This window comes from Rhipicephalus sanguineus, chromosome 1 (genome assembly GCF_013339695.2).
Source record: "Rhipicephalus sanguineus isolate Rsan-2018 chromosome 1, BIME_Rsan_1.4, whole genome shotgun sequence".
In the NCBI taxonomy this organism is placed as follows: Eukaryota; Metazoa; Arthropoda; class Arachnida; order Ixodida; family Ixodidae; genus Rhipicephalus; species Rhipicephalus sanguineus.
The window spans coordinates 306,121,795-306,139,241 of NC_051176.1; the positions used below are offsets into that span (position 1 = coordinate 306,121,795).

The window sequence follows — 17,447 nt, forward strand, 5'->3', positions numbered from 1 at the left end:
CGATCGCATAGCGTACCTGCGTCGATCTTATAAAATGCCCCGAAAAATGTTGCGCAATGATAACACGAGTGCCGAAAAAAAGTGCTCGCATATTAGTGCAGGACATTAGGGCAGCCTACCTGTGGCAGAGGAGTTGAACATTGGGCCACAGTTTGTTCTTGGGCTGAAGGCAATAACGGAGACGAACGCAACAGATGAAATCGCCGTCTCCCTGTCTTTAGAGCTAGAAGAAACTATGAATGCCGGAGAGAAGTTTGCAAGCGTTGAGGAACTCGCTCATGTATCCAAGTATTTTAAGATAAAAATGGCAGGTATTGTGTCGGATATATTTGTTTTGGTAGTATCTTGAATCGGTCTCTCAAGTACTTACCGTCTCGGTATCTTGTATCATATCTCGACACAACGCAAAGCACCTTTTCCCAGCCCTGCACTATCATACACGTCACCCCCATCGTCATTAATCGCTCAATTCATCCCGTCCCGCGCTAACGTAGCTGATGTGTGTCCGATTGATCTTTTTCATGTCACTGCGCGAACTTATTCTGGAGCTGCAGGCGTTCATCCACGTAAACTGTCGCAGCACAGTGCATGTGATAAACAACATCCGAAAACCACTTTTAGCAATGTGTGTGCTGTGAGGCACCCTTTTCTGCGCACATCTCGAGCTATACTCACAAAAGCTGCCTTACCAGGTCGTGGCACCGGCTGACCTGTTGCGAATGTGACTTGGTTTCCTGTACCACAGTGGACATCATAGATAAGCATTTCTCTATATTCTGCGATTCATAAAATGAAAGGCTCCCTACTGTCATCGGATTAGCAGCCTCCGAAAGGGCTGCCACAGGAGCAAGCCCTAAGCCGATTAAGGCCTGTCTCGCACAACCTTGACGGCATCTTGAGGGTGCTCTCTTCGGGCTTCGTTGAAGGTTCGCTCGCTGCTTTCACCCATCTCGTTTTTGGCGAGTTGTTGTGCAGCTCGTTTGCGGATCTCAACGCGGCCACGAGCATGCCCGAACAGTTTTCCTGCACCCCGTCTCGTAAGTCCTCGCTGAGGTAGACCACTGAAGTGGCGCAGGCGCGAAGCTGTCGATAGCGCCTGGAGTTGAGCCAACGCGAAAGCCCATTAGGCAAATGGCCGCACAGTGCCCCCTGGTCTCGGCGCGTCACGTAATCGCGTGGCGTGACGTCACGGGGCACTGTGGCCGGCACGCCCACGGCTCTCGGGTGTGGTCCCTGGGTGCGGCCCCCGGGGACGGCGGCTGCGCAAGGTCGGAGGCCGCCGCCCTGCACGCACAGGGCGCTTGTGGTGGACAACGCCGTAATTTGGGAATGCTCCGAAGGAAGCACCATTTTTGTCACAGGCGCAGAAATAATACTAAACTTTAGCTGCGTGGGATACACTGGAAAGAGCATTTAGATTTCTACGGACCAGTATATAATCGGTTCCTCTTTAACCAGAGTTACGCAGTATAAGTGTCTTGGTGTCAAATTTTCTCATGATCTGTCATGGTCTATACGCGCACTGCCTTAACATGTTCTAAAGCCTTAGAAGAACTGAGATATCTACGTCGAACAATGCAGAATGCCCCAAAAGATATTAAAGTTTTAATGGATAGATCTCTTGTTCACCCCATCATCGATTGTGCCTCCACGGTCTGGTCGCCTCATAGACAATGCGACATACTCAGACTGGAAGCAGTTCAAAAGAAAGCTGTGCGTTTCATTTTTCGCAGCTACGACTTCTCACCCTTATCAGCTTTACACGAACTAAAGCTAGAACCTCTTTCGGTACGGCGTGATGTAGAATCATTGAAATTTTTGCACAACATAATCGACATGTCATATCGCATTTCAAACACAGATTGTCTATCTTTTGCCAAGGCTTCCTCTACGCGTAACTTGCACGAATTTAACCTTGCTACACTTTTAGCTCGCACTGATACATTTATGCATAGTTTCTTTCCCCGCACTATAGAATTATGGAATTCCATTCCTGGCCGCATTCGTTCACTGCCGCTGAATGATTTTGTGACTACTCTTGTTGAAGATCATTATGCATAACAGAAGCCTAATACCGCGTTATTGCTGTAAAGGGTTTCTGTTGTTACTGTTCTCGTGTCATTTGTCTGTTGCGGCCCTTTCTGCATTGTAAAGTGCCACTCTTGCAATAGCCATCTCGCAGGGCTGCAGTATGTAAAATAGATAAAAATTAATAAATGAATAAAAAAATATTGACTATCATATAAAGTGCCATATTTCTACGTAGCGCGCCATGTTGCCTGTAACGAACGAAAGCTACGGACTTTCAAAAGCGGAGCCCATCCATTAGAAATTTTCTGGCTCCCACGTGGCGATTACGTGGTCACGGTGTTCGAAAAACATATCAACAGAGTCAGTGACTGGGCACGATAAGTAACCTTAATGTGTCAAACATATAACATTGTAATTGTGTCGAGCAAAGAAACGAGCCCTCAAAATTCCCTTCTTTCATAGTTATATATATATTATATATATATATATATATATATATATATATATATATATATATATATATATATATCAGCGTCGTATCCATGAATCGGTCTTAGCTTCATCGCAACATTTGAGTTGTTAGTCATAACTGCTCACCCTCCAGATGCAGACACGTTCACGCCTGCTCTGCATATAGTCACCATACTTGGGAAACTGTGATTCGGACAGCTGAATAACGCATTTCACAAACGCAGTGCTAAGGTTTCTTCTCCTCAAACTTTCGACATTTTCCAAAGCCTTAACCACGGCACGTGGGATCAGCGTCATGCTGCATATAACTTTTTTTTTCTGTGCGATCTTTTCATATCTTGGCCTGTGTACGCTTCGCCAAAAAGTGCGTCTGATCACTTGGTTCCTACCTTGCACGCTCGCAGGACTGCAGTTGTCTATTCTCTAGTGAACGCTCGCGACATTTGCGTTATTTTATTTGTTAACTGTTTGGAAAGCGCCGCTAATCACTGAACGCCACCAATCACCGTTAGCGTCTCTTCCGGATCCCAGAAAACATTGTGTTCTAGGCCTGTTACGTCGTCATTTATCTAAATGCTCTGGGCATCACCTGTTGTTGGAACTTTAATAATTTTTGTTTAGAAAAAGACCCGCATCTTTGCTTTCTTCTTTTACTTTCACATTGAGCCTTTTGAAGCATTTATGTTTTTATTTTTAGGTGGTTCCTGCGATTTCACTCGTAAATCCCACTTTTCCACGTCGCCCTTTGCGCACACGCTTTGTTAAACGAGTATGGAGAAATAAATAGTGACGAATGCCTAAGCAAAAAACGACGAAGAGATAGAGAGGACCGTTCGAACTAGTTGCGTGCTGCAGCTCAAGTAGAGAAAGAGAAATATAATGCGGAAAGGCAGGTATGTAAACCGCAAAATAAATACCTGACACACACACACACACACACACACACACACACACACACACACACACACACACACACACACACACACACACACACACACACACACACACACACACACACACACACACACACACACACACGCACGCACGCACGCACGCACGCACGCACACACACACACACACACACACACACACACACACACACACACAGACACACACACACACACACACACACACAGGAGTGTCACAATCGTTCAACGAGGGTGGTCGCTCGCAGAAACTGCATCAGCGCCTTCGTAGCTTTCTGGCGTGAAGCTCGATCATTCCAAGATTGAGAAAGCGGCTGGTCACTGCAGCTTTACAGCAACAAATGGCGAAAGAATACGTCTGAGTCAATCCTAAACCAATCTGTGTTACTAACATTCGGCGTAACAAGCGTTTCTCTACGGTGTTCGATAGCAGAGAGGTTTTTTCCTTAATGCCAGTGTCCCCAAAATATGTACCCACACCTTGGAGTAGTCAGTGGAGCCTTACTATACTCGATGAAAAAAAATGCTAATGCTTTTGGCATTCTTTGCACGTTTCCATCAACAAACTCGCTGTAAGGACTTGTGTGGAATATTTCGAGGAGCAGCTAGCTTGCTAATATGAAGGCTGTTTTATACAACGCGAGGATTGTGTTGCGCGCTCTTAAAGTCACAGCGAAAACGGTTTGTGGGCCGCTGCACGGCAAGCCAGAGCGGTGGTACTTTGTGGACCAAGATGCACCAACTCGTCCAACAGCCTCTCGGCTAATACATCCGAGGGGACGCACAGAGGTCTACAGCCTCTTATCCGTTGCTGTCCTTAATCGAGTCTGCGTTGTGTCAAGAAATGACGCTGTGACAGTGTCTTTTTGCGGGGCACCGTGTCGGTCTATAGACAGTGAACAGAGGTGGTAAGCTCACGCAACAGGGATTGCTTAGACCAGAATTTTCATCGCTTGCAGAGGGCAGCCATCTTTGGTGGGGGCTGCTGATCACATGGAACGGCCGATAATGCCCAGCCTGTCCTTATCGCATGCTGGCTGTGCTCGCCGCAAGTGTTAGCTCGCCATCATTTATGACGTAACCAAGCACTATAGTGCTGGCAGCGCCGACAAGTGACAGCTGGGGTCAAGATTATGTATGCTTGCTTTAAACGTGGGTGCGAGAGTAGAAATATTCTGGTCGATAGTAGCATGAATGTTCGAAGCGAACCCGCGACCTGATGCTCGGAGTGGTCACACGCCGCGACCAGAGGGAGGCGCGGCCAACGTGCGGTCGATATCTCCCCGCCGTCCAGCACGGCCGCAATTCAATGCGGCTCGTCCTGAGCTCCCTGGGGAGGGCGTCTCCCCGCTGTTGCTACAGTGGCGGGGAGGAGAACGGGCAGCCAGTTTTGCTCCGGTGATTTCTTAGGTGGCAGCGCCGGCGGCGTTATTTCCCCGTCCGCACGTTTCCCTCCGTCCGCGGGGGGAAGACACCTTGGCCCCGGGAAACATTTACGAGCATGCCTGGGCCGACATGGCCGCCAGGCGACAGCGCCCAAAGACCGCGTCGCTTGGCGCCCTTCTGTTGCAAACAACACGCGCGGCACATTATCGCGAACTTGATTACTACGAGTGTAATTTAAAGGCTCTGAAACACAGCGTCCGCCCGACAGATACACCATAGACATTCTACCCAATCACCGACACGGAATAATGGCACACCACTTGAAGCGCGTCATAAACGTACAAAACCTCGGACGCAGACGTATTGTCACGTGATGCTGATAACAACTTGGGCGCCCTCTGTTTACAGCAAAAAAAAAAAGGAAGGCTATCATCCATCATTGACTTTATATGGCTATCGTGTATGTGTATATATACCGGAGTCTAACACTCTGGACCCGACGTGTTAGCTGCAAGGAAGGGACGACAAATCATTCTTGAAAGCTCGACGTTTTCAGCTGATGGAGCAGCCTTCGTAAAGCCTGGTCGCGTTGTAAACAGTGAGATAGCTCCTCCGTAGGAACAGTAAGAAGGACATGTCTCAACCAGAGACTGGTCTTCATCAGGAATGAGAATGCATGTTGCGTGTGCTCACATTTATGTTGCTTGTGCTCACATAAATGCGAGCACAAGCGACATGTATTATCATTTCTGATGAAGACCAGTGTCTGGTAGAAAGTGTTGAAATAAACATTCCCTTCTTAATGTTCCTTCGGCCATCTCTTAACAAAACAAAAGGGTGCTGCGTAAGGATTCACTGTTTTCATTTTATTTTTATAGTCTACCGGCCGTCAGTGGCTTATAAAATGATTCCTTCTATTGACCGTTTGATTCTGGGTTGCCTCATAGTCTTCCGCGCTAGCCTAGTGGCTACAGCGTTACGCTTGAGGTCGCGAGTTGGATTCCTTTCGTGATGCCTGCTTTTCAATAGGAAACGCAAGAACGACCCTGTACCTTGAAGAATCCCAGCTTGTCAAAATCAATCCAGAGTGCTCTATTACCGTCAGGCTTATAAAAAAAATCAATTTTCCGGCACGTAAAAGCGTAGAAATAAATTAATTGCTTGATCTGACACCTGAATAATGACTTGGTATGTCATTTGGTGTGGCTGTATAAGAGGACGCGGCATAGCTGTCATCAGAGGGAAGCATTAGGGCGTTGTAACGTCACCGTACAAGGGGTTCAGTGACAGGCAGCTATTCCAAGACGTGGGAATTCAATCTTCCACGGCATCAGTTTCAGCAGTGTGCGCAATTCAGACGACGAGAAGCAAGCGAGGACAAAGTAAGCCAGCGCACTCGCACCATCAAGCAGGCGTCGCCGGCGTGTTTAACGCGGCGGAAAGCCGCGCCATAAAGTGGCGAGGCGGATCAACGCATCCCTCCGCTGGCCGCGCAAATTGCTCGGCCAAAGCCGAGCATTCCCAGGGCTTATACTGACTCGCCTGACGCGCAGGCTAGAAATCCCGTGACACGGGTCGTCGGTAATCGAACGAACGATACCGGATATTCATCCTTGTACGGACGGAAGTGCCACTTTTTTACGATGTTCATTGCTTTTGACGGCGCGAAAGCACCGAGATCGTCTTAATATAACTTTAAGGTCCCTTCAGTTGAACGAGATACTTGAAATGCTTTCACTGAGCTTCACTGGACGAGGCGAAGCAAACAGGCCCGCGAGCTCGCCGCCCCATTTTCCCGCTGATATGTCCGCATAAGCTTGCTGAGGAATGTGACCGTTTAACTATATACTCCTTTCGCCAGCCATGCTGTTCCTTATGTCTTGGTTTTGTTCGCTTTTTACACACGTGTTTCCGAGTAAAATTAACACCTTGCTAATGCATTTGTGGCCCATGAAATCACTTTTGGCCGTCACGCAATGTGGTTTTGTAAAACGCATTGGCGCATGAAAATTGGCCGCTTTCGACTGAGTTCAACTATGAATCAAACTCTCTTGCGCAACAAATTGACGCTGTAAGTGCGCAGTCATTTGAAAGCTTGCGGTAATAGCTGAGTATTTATTTCCCCTTCTGGGCGCCAGTGCTAAATGCATAAATGACTTAGCTGGCCGCCAAAGAACGGCTGCTGGGTGGCATTCCTCTCAGCTGGCCTTCTTGCCTCCGCATTCCATTTCGACTGTTTAAATGACGCTAGTGAAATGAGCTCCGCTATTAAGTTTATTAACTGCGGCGTTGACCACCCGAGGCTTCCGGATCAATGTTTGCTTTGCTTGTCCGTTGAAAGCGCGCCAAAAACCTTGCCTTTATGATGCGCGCGATGCGGAGCACTGTGAGCGTACACTGTAAACGAAAATGTACCCAGCTGGGAGGTCTTGGGGGATGATGCTCCCTCCTAACTCCGGTGACCTCTCCCCAACTCGAACACATCGGAATTTGCCGGAGTATATACGTTCATTCACCGCCGTTCTCCTCCCGCGGCCGATGGATGGGAGGAAAAGGGCGCCCATTCCCTGAATATACTCCGGTGCACGTGCCGCAAATACGTCGGCGGCATCGCTCAGCGACGTTCATTGGCTGCTGGAGGAGTGACGTAGGCAGCCTCGCCGGCCGACCGGTTTCCACCAACACCTCCTAGACAGGTTTTCAGGCCTGCGAGCAAGAATTTGACGACAAGCCGCCGGCCGTCCAACCCGTCCGACGAGTTCGCTTGCCTTGCATTCCAATCCCCTGTCTCCCTAGTGACCCTGCCTGAAGCGCGTGTGTCCGCATCATAGTGCAGCGAGGATTGTCCGAAGCCTTCGGCCGCGTTCGGAAAAAGGAAATCGTTCCATGCACCTTGCGGACATTACAAGCGACTACAAGCGTCAACGAAGGTTGCCATCTCAACGACAGCAGCATGTTGCGGTGCCCTAATCGCGTGATGGTGCCGTGCAGCAAACGACACATTGTGATCTCGCGAGTGGCGAACAAGCGGACGGTCGCGGGTGCGGCGCAAACCCGGTGAGTGAGCTCTTGTTAAATTATCTGCGTCATTTTTCTCGAAAAGTGCTAAAATTGGGTACTGTTATGTTGATAACCAAAGAGACCCTGACGAAGATGTACATCATCTACTTATCGAGTGCACAAAATATGATTCACAACGAAAAGTATTACGAGCAAGTCTGCTACTTTTAGATAGAAGACCTTTCACATTGACGAAAAAACTAGGTCCATGGCCAACGGCAAGTCTTCAGAAAAGAGCGCTTGTCGCCTTCAAGAAGTTTCTTGAAGAATCGAATATTTTATGGAAATATTGACCTACTGCACACGATGTCGACTTCCCCTTCATACTGAAGGAATTGTGTTATGTTTGTGATAGTGCGTTTGATCTTATGTGTCATCATTTGTGTCAGTGTGTTTTCCTGTGTATGTCAAGCAATACAGAATATTTGAGTTTGAACGTACAGGTGAACTGACTTTTCCCATTTGAACTTGTCATACAACACTTGTGTGCATATGAACCTATTAGACTGCCATGTGATGTTCGGCTGTGCGTATTTTGTACATATGAACCTATTAGACGTTTTAGACGTTTATGAACTGCCATGTGATGTTCGGCTGTGCGTATTTTCCTATGTGTTCTACTGTATTGCATTTTGTGCCCTTATTAATCTTGTTACTACATATTCTGTCTTCTAAGCGAGAAGGAGTAGCCGGTGCCACTATAATGGCACCAACCTCTCCTATTTCATCATTTCAATAAAAAAAAAAACGAAGACTAGGTTGGCATTACAGGATGGCAGTAAAAAAATCCAGCGGAAATTTAGAAAACGCGTTGTTTGGACCAGGTGTTCTTTTTTTTAAATTATGGATAACTGCGGTAACTTAAACACAGCACTGTAATATTCGGAGCACGGAGTGACCCTAGCGATATGCATTGAAAACATCATAGTTGTGGGTTAATTCAATAAAGAGTTATTAAGTGATAAGTAAATCTAATTGGTAAAGAGATATTGTTGGCCTGGTTAGTATAAATAAAAGGTAATTTTTGTCCGCTTTCGATATTAATATACGCCAGGTCGGGGTCTATCATTAAGTGTTAATATTCTTGATCTTTCATATAAACGGAACTAACAGGACATGGAAAACTGAAACCAGTATTAATTTTTTATATATTTAGCGAATTGAGCTAGAGAAATGTGTTTGGTACAGATTTTTAGAACGCATATACGTGCTCATTTTGGCGAAAAATATTATTTCATATGATAAGTGGCGTCCGAAATATCAATGTAGGAATGTAATTGACACTTCGGAGAATGTGGTCCGTCCATAAAAGAAAGGGAGAGAGGGGTGTCGAGACCAGTTTGTGGGTGACGGGGACTGCGAAAGGAAGGCAGGGGTCGCTTGGCACAGAAACGGGTTGGGGGTGGAGGCGCGGACTAATGGCATGTGATGTGCCAGAAAGGAGCAGGCGCTAGCTGCGGTGACGCGGTGCTGGATGTTGGCTGCGCTTCATTGTGCTCTCGTCGCTTGTGTCCTGCGGTGCCGAAAGGCCCCGGGAACCAAGCCCGAGCAGACAGGCTGAACTGCAGGCGGCACAAACAGCTATGCAAATAGGAATAAAGCTGGGGAGTAGATCCAGTTCCATCGGTTCCCGTCTGCAATCGCCGTCGCCGACGGCCTTCTTCGCGCACCGGCCGCCAACGACGGCCCTCGTTGCATCAAGCTACATGAAGATAGCTGTTCAAATATTAGAATCCGCGACGCATCAAAAAGAAAATAAAAGCAAAACGGGAACAGGAGTTTGCACGATGTACACCGGAGGAACAACATGTGCGATCGGCGAAGCATTGCGTAAAGAAAGCCGAAGATCGAATAAGAGACGTAGGGTATCCTTTTCAAATGTTGGGAGACAATGTTAACATGTAGACAGAATAACAAGGTATTAAATATTCGGCAGATCCCACGCCTTGTGGGAATCGGTTTCATGCGAAGCAGTGAGCGAGGCTGCATTTTTTGTGTGTGTGTGTGTTGGGCCAAGCGTTACGAGGTGGATCGACGTGTTTTTCTAAGTGCAGTAGTTGTGTACACATTGTCGTCTTACTAGGCAATAACTATTTTGAAAAATGTCCGTTACGAAAAGTTTCATGACAGAGCGGGCGCAGCAAATTAAGAAAGAAAGGTACAACGCCAACTTGCCTCGAAGCCTGTTTTGGAAAGTAGAATAGAGGAACGCTTTTCTTATGGAGCGGTCGTAAGCATAAAAACTGGAAGCGCCTAATATGCGGGAAGTAGGACGATAAGAACAGATTGAAATGCAACTGTAATAACCAGTAATGATATTTTATAAAATTAGCAAGTTAATCGGGAGAGGCATTCGGGATATTTTCGTCGAGAGTACTGAAATTCGCTCATTTTAGTCAAAAAGAAAGTTTTGAAAGACTGAGCAGAAGTAGAGGTATCGATTTATAATTGTATGGAAAAGTTTCGCGCGTTTTACACTTTGTTCGCGGCGCGGAGGTGTGTTTTTATCATAGAGCGGCTGGCTGACACCAGAGTATGTGGGATGTGCTTCTTTATATTGACTTCTTTGTGATATTGTGTACTTTGTGTGGTCCGTTTAATTAGTGCTGCTCTGTCAAACTGTGTCGTTAATTTTAGTATTGACTATTCTGTAAGAACCTGGGTGTTCTCATGGACTGCCACCCTGTATGTAATTTAATGAGTATCTGTGGCTTCAGTGTCCTCAGTTTTCGTGTTTGTGGCATGACATAGTTCTCATGTACTACTTTTTTGCTAAATTATGCAGGAAGAAATCAGCTGAATCCTTGCGTCGTCAATGAATCTGATGGATGGTCCGTCGTGGGTGGTTTCCGGCGACTACGCTTCCTTCGTTTGTTGTGCATTCTTTGCAGCATTCTGGGCTTCATTTCGACACGCTGCGCTTAAAACTTGAGCGCTGTTGGTTTCGCGTGATCTGACTTCTGCTTTGTTTTTTGGTGGCCTTTTGCATATTTGTTTCTTGTATTGCTTTCCCAATTGCTGGCTCATGAACAGAAAACTGCAGCTTATTGTGAATAAATGAAATAAAAAGAACTCACGTGTTCTCTTGACTTTCATCTGCTAGAGTTCTGTGGATAAAAGTACACAGTGACTCTGCAGTGTTTTGATGAGAATTCCCTTATGTAACCAACGCGTGACATGATCAGCATAGAGTGAAGAAACTGTAGCAGCGAAGCAAAGAGAAGAATAAACCCGATGCATCTCACTGAAATTCCGTCCGGACGGAGTAAGGAGATTCGTAAAATACTCCGGAGGTGACACGAAAAAACTCCGGATAGCCGGAGTGAAACAACGGCGAAAAATACTCCGAAGGTGCCACGCAGTCACTCCGGCCAGCCGGAGTAAAAGAACGGCAAAAAATATTCCGGAGGTGCCGCGCAAAAACTCCGGCCAGCCGGAATAAAAGAACAGTGAAAAATACTCCGAAGATGCCACGCAATAACTCCGGCCAGCCGGAGTGAAGGAGCGGCAGAAACACTCCGGAGGCGCCACGCAATAACTCCGGCCAGCCGGAGTAAATGCTTTACTCCGGAAGTCCGGAGTATAAAAAACTCCGAATGGGGGGGTCGCTAGAGGACAAGCATTTTACTCCCACCTGGGAGTAATTTTTTTTTACAGTGTAGGAAACTTGGCCCGAACGACGACGACCGAGACGCGCCGCACGGGAGATTCGAGCAAGCGTGCAGCCCCGGGGGAGTCGCACTGCGGGCCCGACAGCATTGTCATGCAAAGCGCCGCCTTTTTACACCACGCGCGGCCGCCGGGGAAATAATTACCGCGCACCTCCAGGATGGGCTTTCCTCGGCATCCTCCCGATTTGCATGATAAACAAGCGCGCACTGCCGGCAGCAGTATGAAAATGAACGCTGCCAGTCCTTCTCTGACACAACCTGAAAATAGAAAAAGCAATGTCTCTTTCGATGGCAAGAATGAAGCACGGGAGACCGGATTCAAGACTTCCCAGCACGTCTTATTTCACGTGTGGATTCGTTCACAAGGGGTTGCTGACGATCTTGCACGAAAAGCGAAAACAAGTGTGATGTTTTCCCTGCAGGGCAACTTTGTGAGCATGTGTTAGCACAAAAAAAAAAAAAGAGAACAGCAGCCATGGCTCTCGTTAACAACGAACCCTCTCCACAGAAATGCGGGCGGAGAAGGGGCGATTGCGGCGCCCGTGCGTCCGGTAGAAATGCGTTCCCACTTACGTCGCATACGTGTCCTCCCATGTCATGGGTGCTTTTCCTTTCCCCTTCGGCGAAATGTCCCCCCAATGCTTCCTTGATTGTTAAGCAATGCTTCCGCGTGTATGCCTCAAAATGCGTGTGACTGTTGCCCGAAACAAAAATTTTCGTACTCACTGCCAAATGCTACCGAGCTAAGAATCATCACAAAAGAAGCCCCAAAAAAGCGGCGCGACTTTCACGAAGAAGCCCTAAGAAAGCGAAAACTCAATGAATTTTCCCATTCTTGAAAATATTTGTTATTATAATAAAAAAATGCCACTCAAATGCGAAAGGGAGTTGAAAAAAAAACACGTAATTATTTTGTCCAGCGAAAATATGCGCTACTATGAACGAAAGCACATAGTTACTTTTTAACATTGTCTCCAGGGTAGTCTCCATTCGGTTGAATGCACGTTTGCCAGTGCATGATTAATGTTACTTGTTACTTCCCCCAACGTATGTTCGACTTGAACACTCAGCTACACGAAGTCATCGAGAAACAGGCCATTAGTGAACGCTGTTGGGGAACGTGATGATCACTGAAATAAGCATATTTGCTGGAAAAATGCAAATAAGCCAAAAACACGACAGGCGACTCGACGAAAGAAGAAGCCGAAAATATAAGCGGAACTGGTAACTCTGTTCTCACTTGTGTTCTAATAATCATCTTGTATTTATTGTTACACGATAGTTTCAAGACCATTAGTGAGATACAACTCCTCCAGGCAAACGCGCCCCAGACTCACCTTGGATGAATCTCCTTGCACTAAAAATGCATTTCATTTCTCCACAAGCAGTTAGAGATTCCTTGGGTCAATTAATTTTTGTGCAGCCCACGCTAGAATTGTTCACTGACCTCGTGGAACAAGCTGTTTGATGAAGGCATATATTGTGCTGCGGGCTGTCTTTTCCCCTCTCGTTGCTGCTGTCTGCGTGCTGGAATGATTAGTTGCGTAAAAGCGTTGCATTTTTTTTGCCTAGATCCCCCCCTTCCCTACTGAGTGTTTATTCTGTGGTTCCCATCGCTTGCTGTACGTTTCATTTATGCATATTTAGTTTTGCTTGTACCTCGAAGAGCCGGCACAGTTACATAAGCGTCACGAGTGGTCGTGTAAGTACTGTTGGGCCTCGTCGTCAAATCTCCCGCCGCAGATGTGGATTTGAGCTATCTGCTTCAAGCAATTTACAGACATTAAACGATATTTAGAGATTAAGTATGTGCTTAAGATATCCTCTCCCGGAATTTTCGCGATTGTTTCTCAAGTTTGACGCAATAATTTTAAAACGGTCGTTGCGTTACAACTTGGGCAAATATTGGAGAACTTCATTTTCCTCGTATTCAATGTGTTTTGCACGGTTGGCCAAGCAGATGCTCGCTGCATGGACATGTATGGCATGTCAATCCGAAATGCTTCTATCTCTCAGAGTACGCCTAGCGTTATGTGAAAGCGGCGCAGTAATGCATTGACAGCAGTCGCATGGCTTGATGTCGACTCACTTTCCCTGACCGGAAAAGTGACTTGAAGGGGCGATCGCGGGGAGAAGGGGTCGATGGACGGCTCGGAAGTCAAACAGGGGGAGGTGCATATTTGAATCGCTGATGGCGGCAAAGACAAACAGCGTTGCGGCCGGCGTCCACGCCGCCTAACTCGGTTAGTGGACGACAACTCCCCCTCGCCACCTGACGCCTGCGGCCACGACGACGCCATCTTGGATGGCGATGAATTCATTCGATACGTGCTGGTATCACGGCATACATGGCTTCCCTTCAGTGCACAGCCAGGTTACGTAAGTTGCGCTTCTTCGGAAGGTGGTCCGATCGTCCGCAAAGGGTCCATCAGTAAATAAGCGCATTTCAATGCGTCCATGCAAGGCTGGTTACGCCCTGTGCTTGCTTCTGAATTTTTCAGTTTGCGCGCAGCCTTTCGTTCAAATAACCACTCTTCATTTCAGTTTTTGGATTAATAATTGACCAACAAATCACAAAGAATGTAGATCTCAATAGTTGTTCGGCGTTGCTCTTTACTGTTTCTCCAGCGCATACAATGGACGAATAAATAGCGTGTGGGCGGGGCAATACTCAACTGGGACCAAGATTAGCATTGGGCTTGGCTCAAGCTAGCTCACTTTATGGCACCACAGTTTTCCAACGCAGCCTCAAAGGGCTATCGCAGAAGTGGTGAGTGGGAAATACAAAACATTGCAAAACAAAACAAAATGAATTGAACATGAATATCGGTGCTTAGCAATATACCATAGGAACTCAGCAAGTCATAAACATTTCACATGACCGGGTAAAGCTTTCCACAATTCTCGACAAAGCAACTATATTTAAGCGTGCAGTGGTGAAGAGGACAGGTATTCAGTTCATGGTGATGATGTAGGTTTAGCGGGCAGCCGTGGAGAGTGAATGGGAAAGATTCGTCGTGAAGAGATACCGGTAAGCTGGAGTCTATGAAGAGCCACCCACATGACTGGTGATAGCGAGTGAGATAGAAATTGTATTCAGGTAAGCGACGTGTCAGCCATTGAAAAGCAGAATCTCCCAATTGAATGTGAAACGCGCAGGTTGACGGCACTGCAGAGGCTCTTGACACATTTCTTGTAGTCGTTTCTACAGAGAAATTCCAGATTGTCGCTGTTTTCGCTTGTACTATTAGGCAGCCTTCGCTTGTCAAGAGATTCCAGATTCTTGCGCGTCTTGTTGCAAGTGTGCGCGTCATGGCCCATTCAATATTCACGGCTGGCGCCCCTTGACTCCGGGAGGGCGTTCGCGCGGCGACGTCCACGCTCGGCGAAAGACGCGCGCGATCGGACCAGCCGAAAATGAATATGCAACCGGTGCCCATGCAGTCATACATAATGAACCACTTCTCTCCGCCATTAGGCGCGCCCTCGGCGCCTCGGCTCAGGCACACCACTAGGAGTCATGCATGTTTCATGAGTGTCGACGCGTCGGCGAACGCGCTACCCAGCGGGGGAGCGATGCGCGGCGCCGGCTGAGCGCATCGGTGAGTCCACAGTGTCCGTACCGCAGCTGTAGTACGCACGCGATGCCGACACCACTGTGGGCCAGAGTCTCTCTTTGACGCCGTTCTATCCGCGGCTTTTTTCTGTGAGCAATAAGTAGTTTGGCGTAATTAACTGTTGCAAAACAAAGTCTCAACCGAAGCTACAAAAATGGCACAAATCTGTTTAAAACAAAATGGCTTGATGCATGCAGGCAACAAGTTTCTAAGGCTTGCATACAAATTCCGGTTGGCCTTATGACAAATGCGATGGGAAAATTTTCGTCCCTTATGGCAGCCCGTTTATTGAGAGAGCATGGTAAGTCAAACTGACTGCTTTAATTGTTGTCCAATGTATTCTCATATTAAAAATTGCTCACTACGCAAGATAGCGGTTACGAACATCGCGTGGTCGACATGCGTTTAAGTTGTGGCGTGCCAGTGTCGCGGTGGTGAAGCTTTATTAAAGCAGCCTGTGCTTTCTCTCACTCCTTGCGTACCTTTTTATACTTTCTGTTCGCAGGTTTTTCCTCAAGTTCTTTCTTAAGTGCAACCAAAACTGCCTCAAGAACGCTGGCAACCCACGGGACATGCGTCGGTTTCAGGTACGCATACTCTCACTGCATCGCTTGCTGGTTCTTTCGCAAAGCAGAGGCAACAGTGGATGTATATAGGCAGCCTGTCGAAAACAACCAATGGGAAAGACCTCAACAGCGGAAGTAGAACGATAAACGCAGGAAATAGTGTTGCGTGCATGAGAGGAACAGCGCCTCTCTCTGCTCTTTTAAAAATTTTAGACGTCAAGAGTTGTTTTACGTTCACACCTGAACGCGCTTTTATGAAATTTAGGCACATGTGTTCAGCTATGCAGGAAACTGTAGGCGCACTGTGCTGCTGAGGGCAAAAACGCTCGTGTGCTTCGATTCACGTGTGTTTGGCATGTGAGTGTCGCGTGCAATTCTTCTATCGGAGAGCGCCTGAATGTCCGGCCGTTTTCAGCAGGCTGACGTTGTTCCGTCATAGCTTATACACGGACGAACTGTTATCAGGTTTCACGTGTTTTCATAAATGTATTTTGCCCTTGGGCGCTACAGGGATTCCGCTCACATCACACGCTTCTCCCTGGGCTGAAATGTGCTTCCTCCGCTTTTTTTAATGTCGCTCAATTCCGGTTCTATGTATGTCAATAACATCTTGCCCGTTATCACGAGAGAGAGAGAGAGACTCTTCGTTGGAAAAACATATTCTTGTCGGCGCGCGTACAACCGCTTGCGTCTGTATGGGGATGGGATTAAAAGATTCCAGTGGAAAGAAATACGAAATGCTAAAGTGCACCTGGTACTAACATTGACATATGGGATGTCAGTAGACGTAAGCTTTCCTATATAAAATAGTGAATCTTTAAATCTTCCCGATTAGGCCAATTTCTGACAGGTGATCGCATAATAGCTCGAAAACCCGTGACTGTATTGAATGACCGGGCATTGGATCTAATATGCTACATAACGTTAACGGATCATGGCAAATCTTGTCTGTCACTCAAACAGTTGTCTCTGGTACGCGGAGCATTCAAGTAATAAGTGCTCAACTGCGATGCCGCTTAGAGACGTCACAGTTGGAATTAGTGGTACGCCCTATGCGGCCCAAATAACTGCGCGTCTAGATCACGTTCAGTCCAAGACGGTGGCATAATGCCTCTAAGTGTCGAGGAAATGCCGATCTCACTTCTGGGCCAATATGGTGCAGACCTTAGTGAAGCGGCCGATTCCAGAGGCGGTCTATCTCTTCATAGGCATATTTTTCGCGATGTTCGATGCGTCGGCTTTGGTAAACAATATTCTTCTGACATTATGGTACTGGAGTTCATTTCGGTCAGCTTCATGGGCTTCTTCGTTTCCCGAAATGCCAGCATGGCCAGGTATCCGACGGAGGCTGATGCATCGCCCTGTAATCTTAGACTTGTGGTGAAGGTATGTTACATCAAATGCGGCAGGTTGGTGATTATGCATGTTCCTCGTACTTTGTAGGGCTGCTTTGGAATCTCCAATTGTTACCCGTGTTCTTGGCGGCCGCTGGCGATGTATAAACACAAGGGCCTCCTTAACGACACATAACTCAGCTGATGTAGAAGATGTCGGTCGCTCAAGACGAAACGAGAACGATCAACGATTTCGCGCCCTGATCGACGTTGAGTTGTAGAACCATCTGTGAATGTGTCTCTTTCCTCTGCGTATTGCATTGGAGTAAAGCACTTTGTCTCGATCAATCTGTGTTGTAGCGCGCAGAATGGGAATCGCGCAGTA

The 17,447-nt window shown here is 47.2% G+C and overlaps 1 protein-coding gene and 1 long non-coding RNA gene across 3 annotated transcripts in view; one reads left to right on the forward strand and one right to left on the reverse strand.

Annotated features, from left to right (window-relative positions):
* The window catches only part of LOC125756906 (uncharacterized), a 458,042-nt gene that overhangs the window by 436,147 nt on the left and 4,448 nt on the right, over positions 1-17,447 (reverse strand). The gene's annotated exons all lie outside the window — the stretch shown is intronic.
* Positions 1-17,447, forward strand: part of LOC119379405 (transcription factor collier) — a 119,979-nt gene that overhangs the window by 60,243 nt on the left and 42,289 nt on the right. For both annotated transcript variants that reach the window (XM_037648722.2, XM_037648723.2), the window contains exon 8: positions 15,668-15,749. In XM_037648722.2, the coding sequence (XP_037504650.1) occupies positions 15,668-15,749 (82 nt within the window). The remainder of the gene's footprint in view (positions 1-15,667; positions 15,750-17,447) is intronic.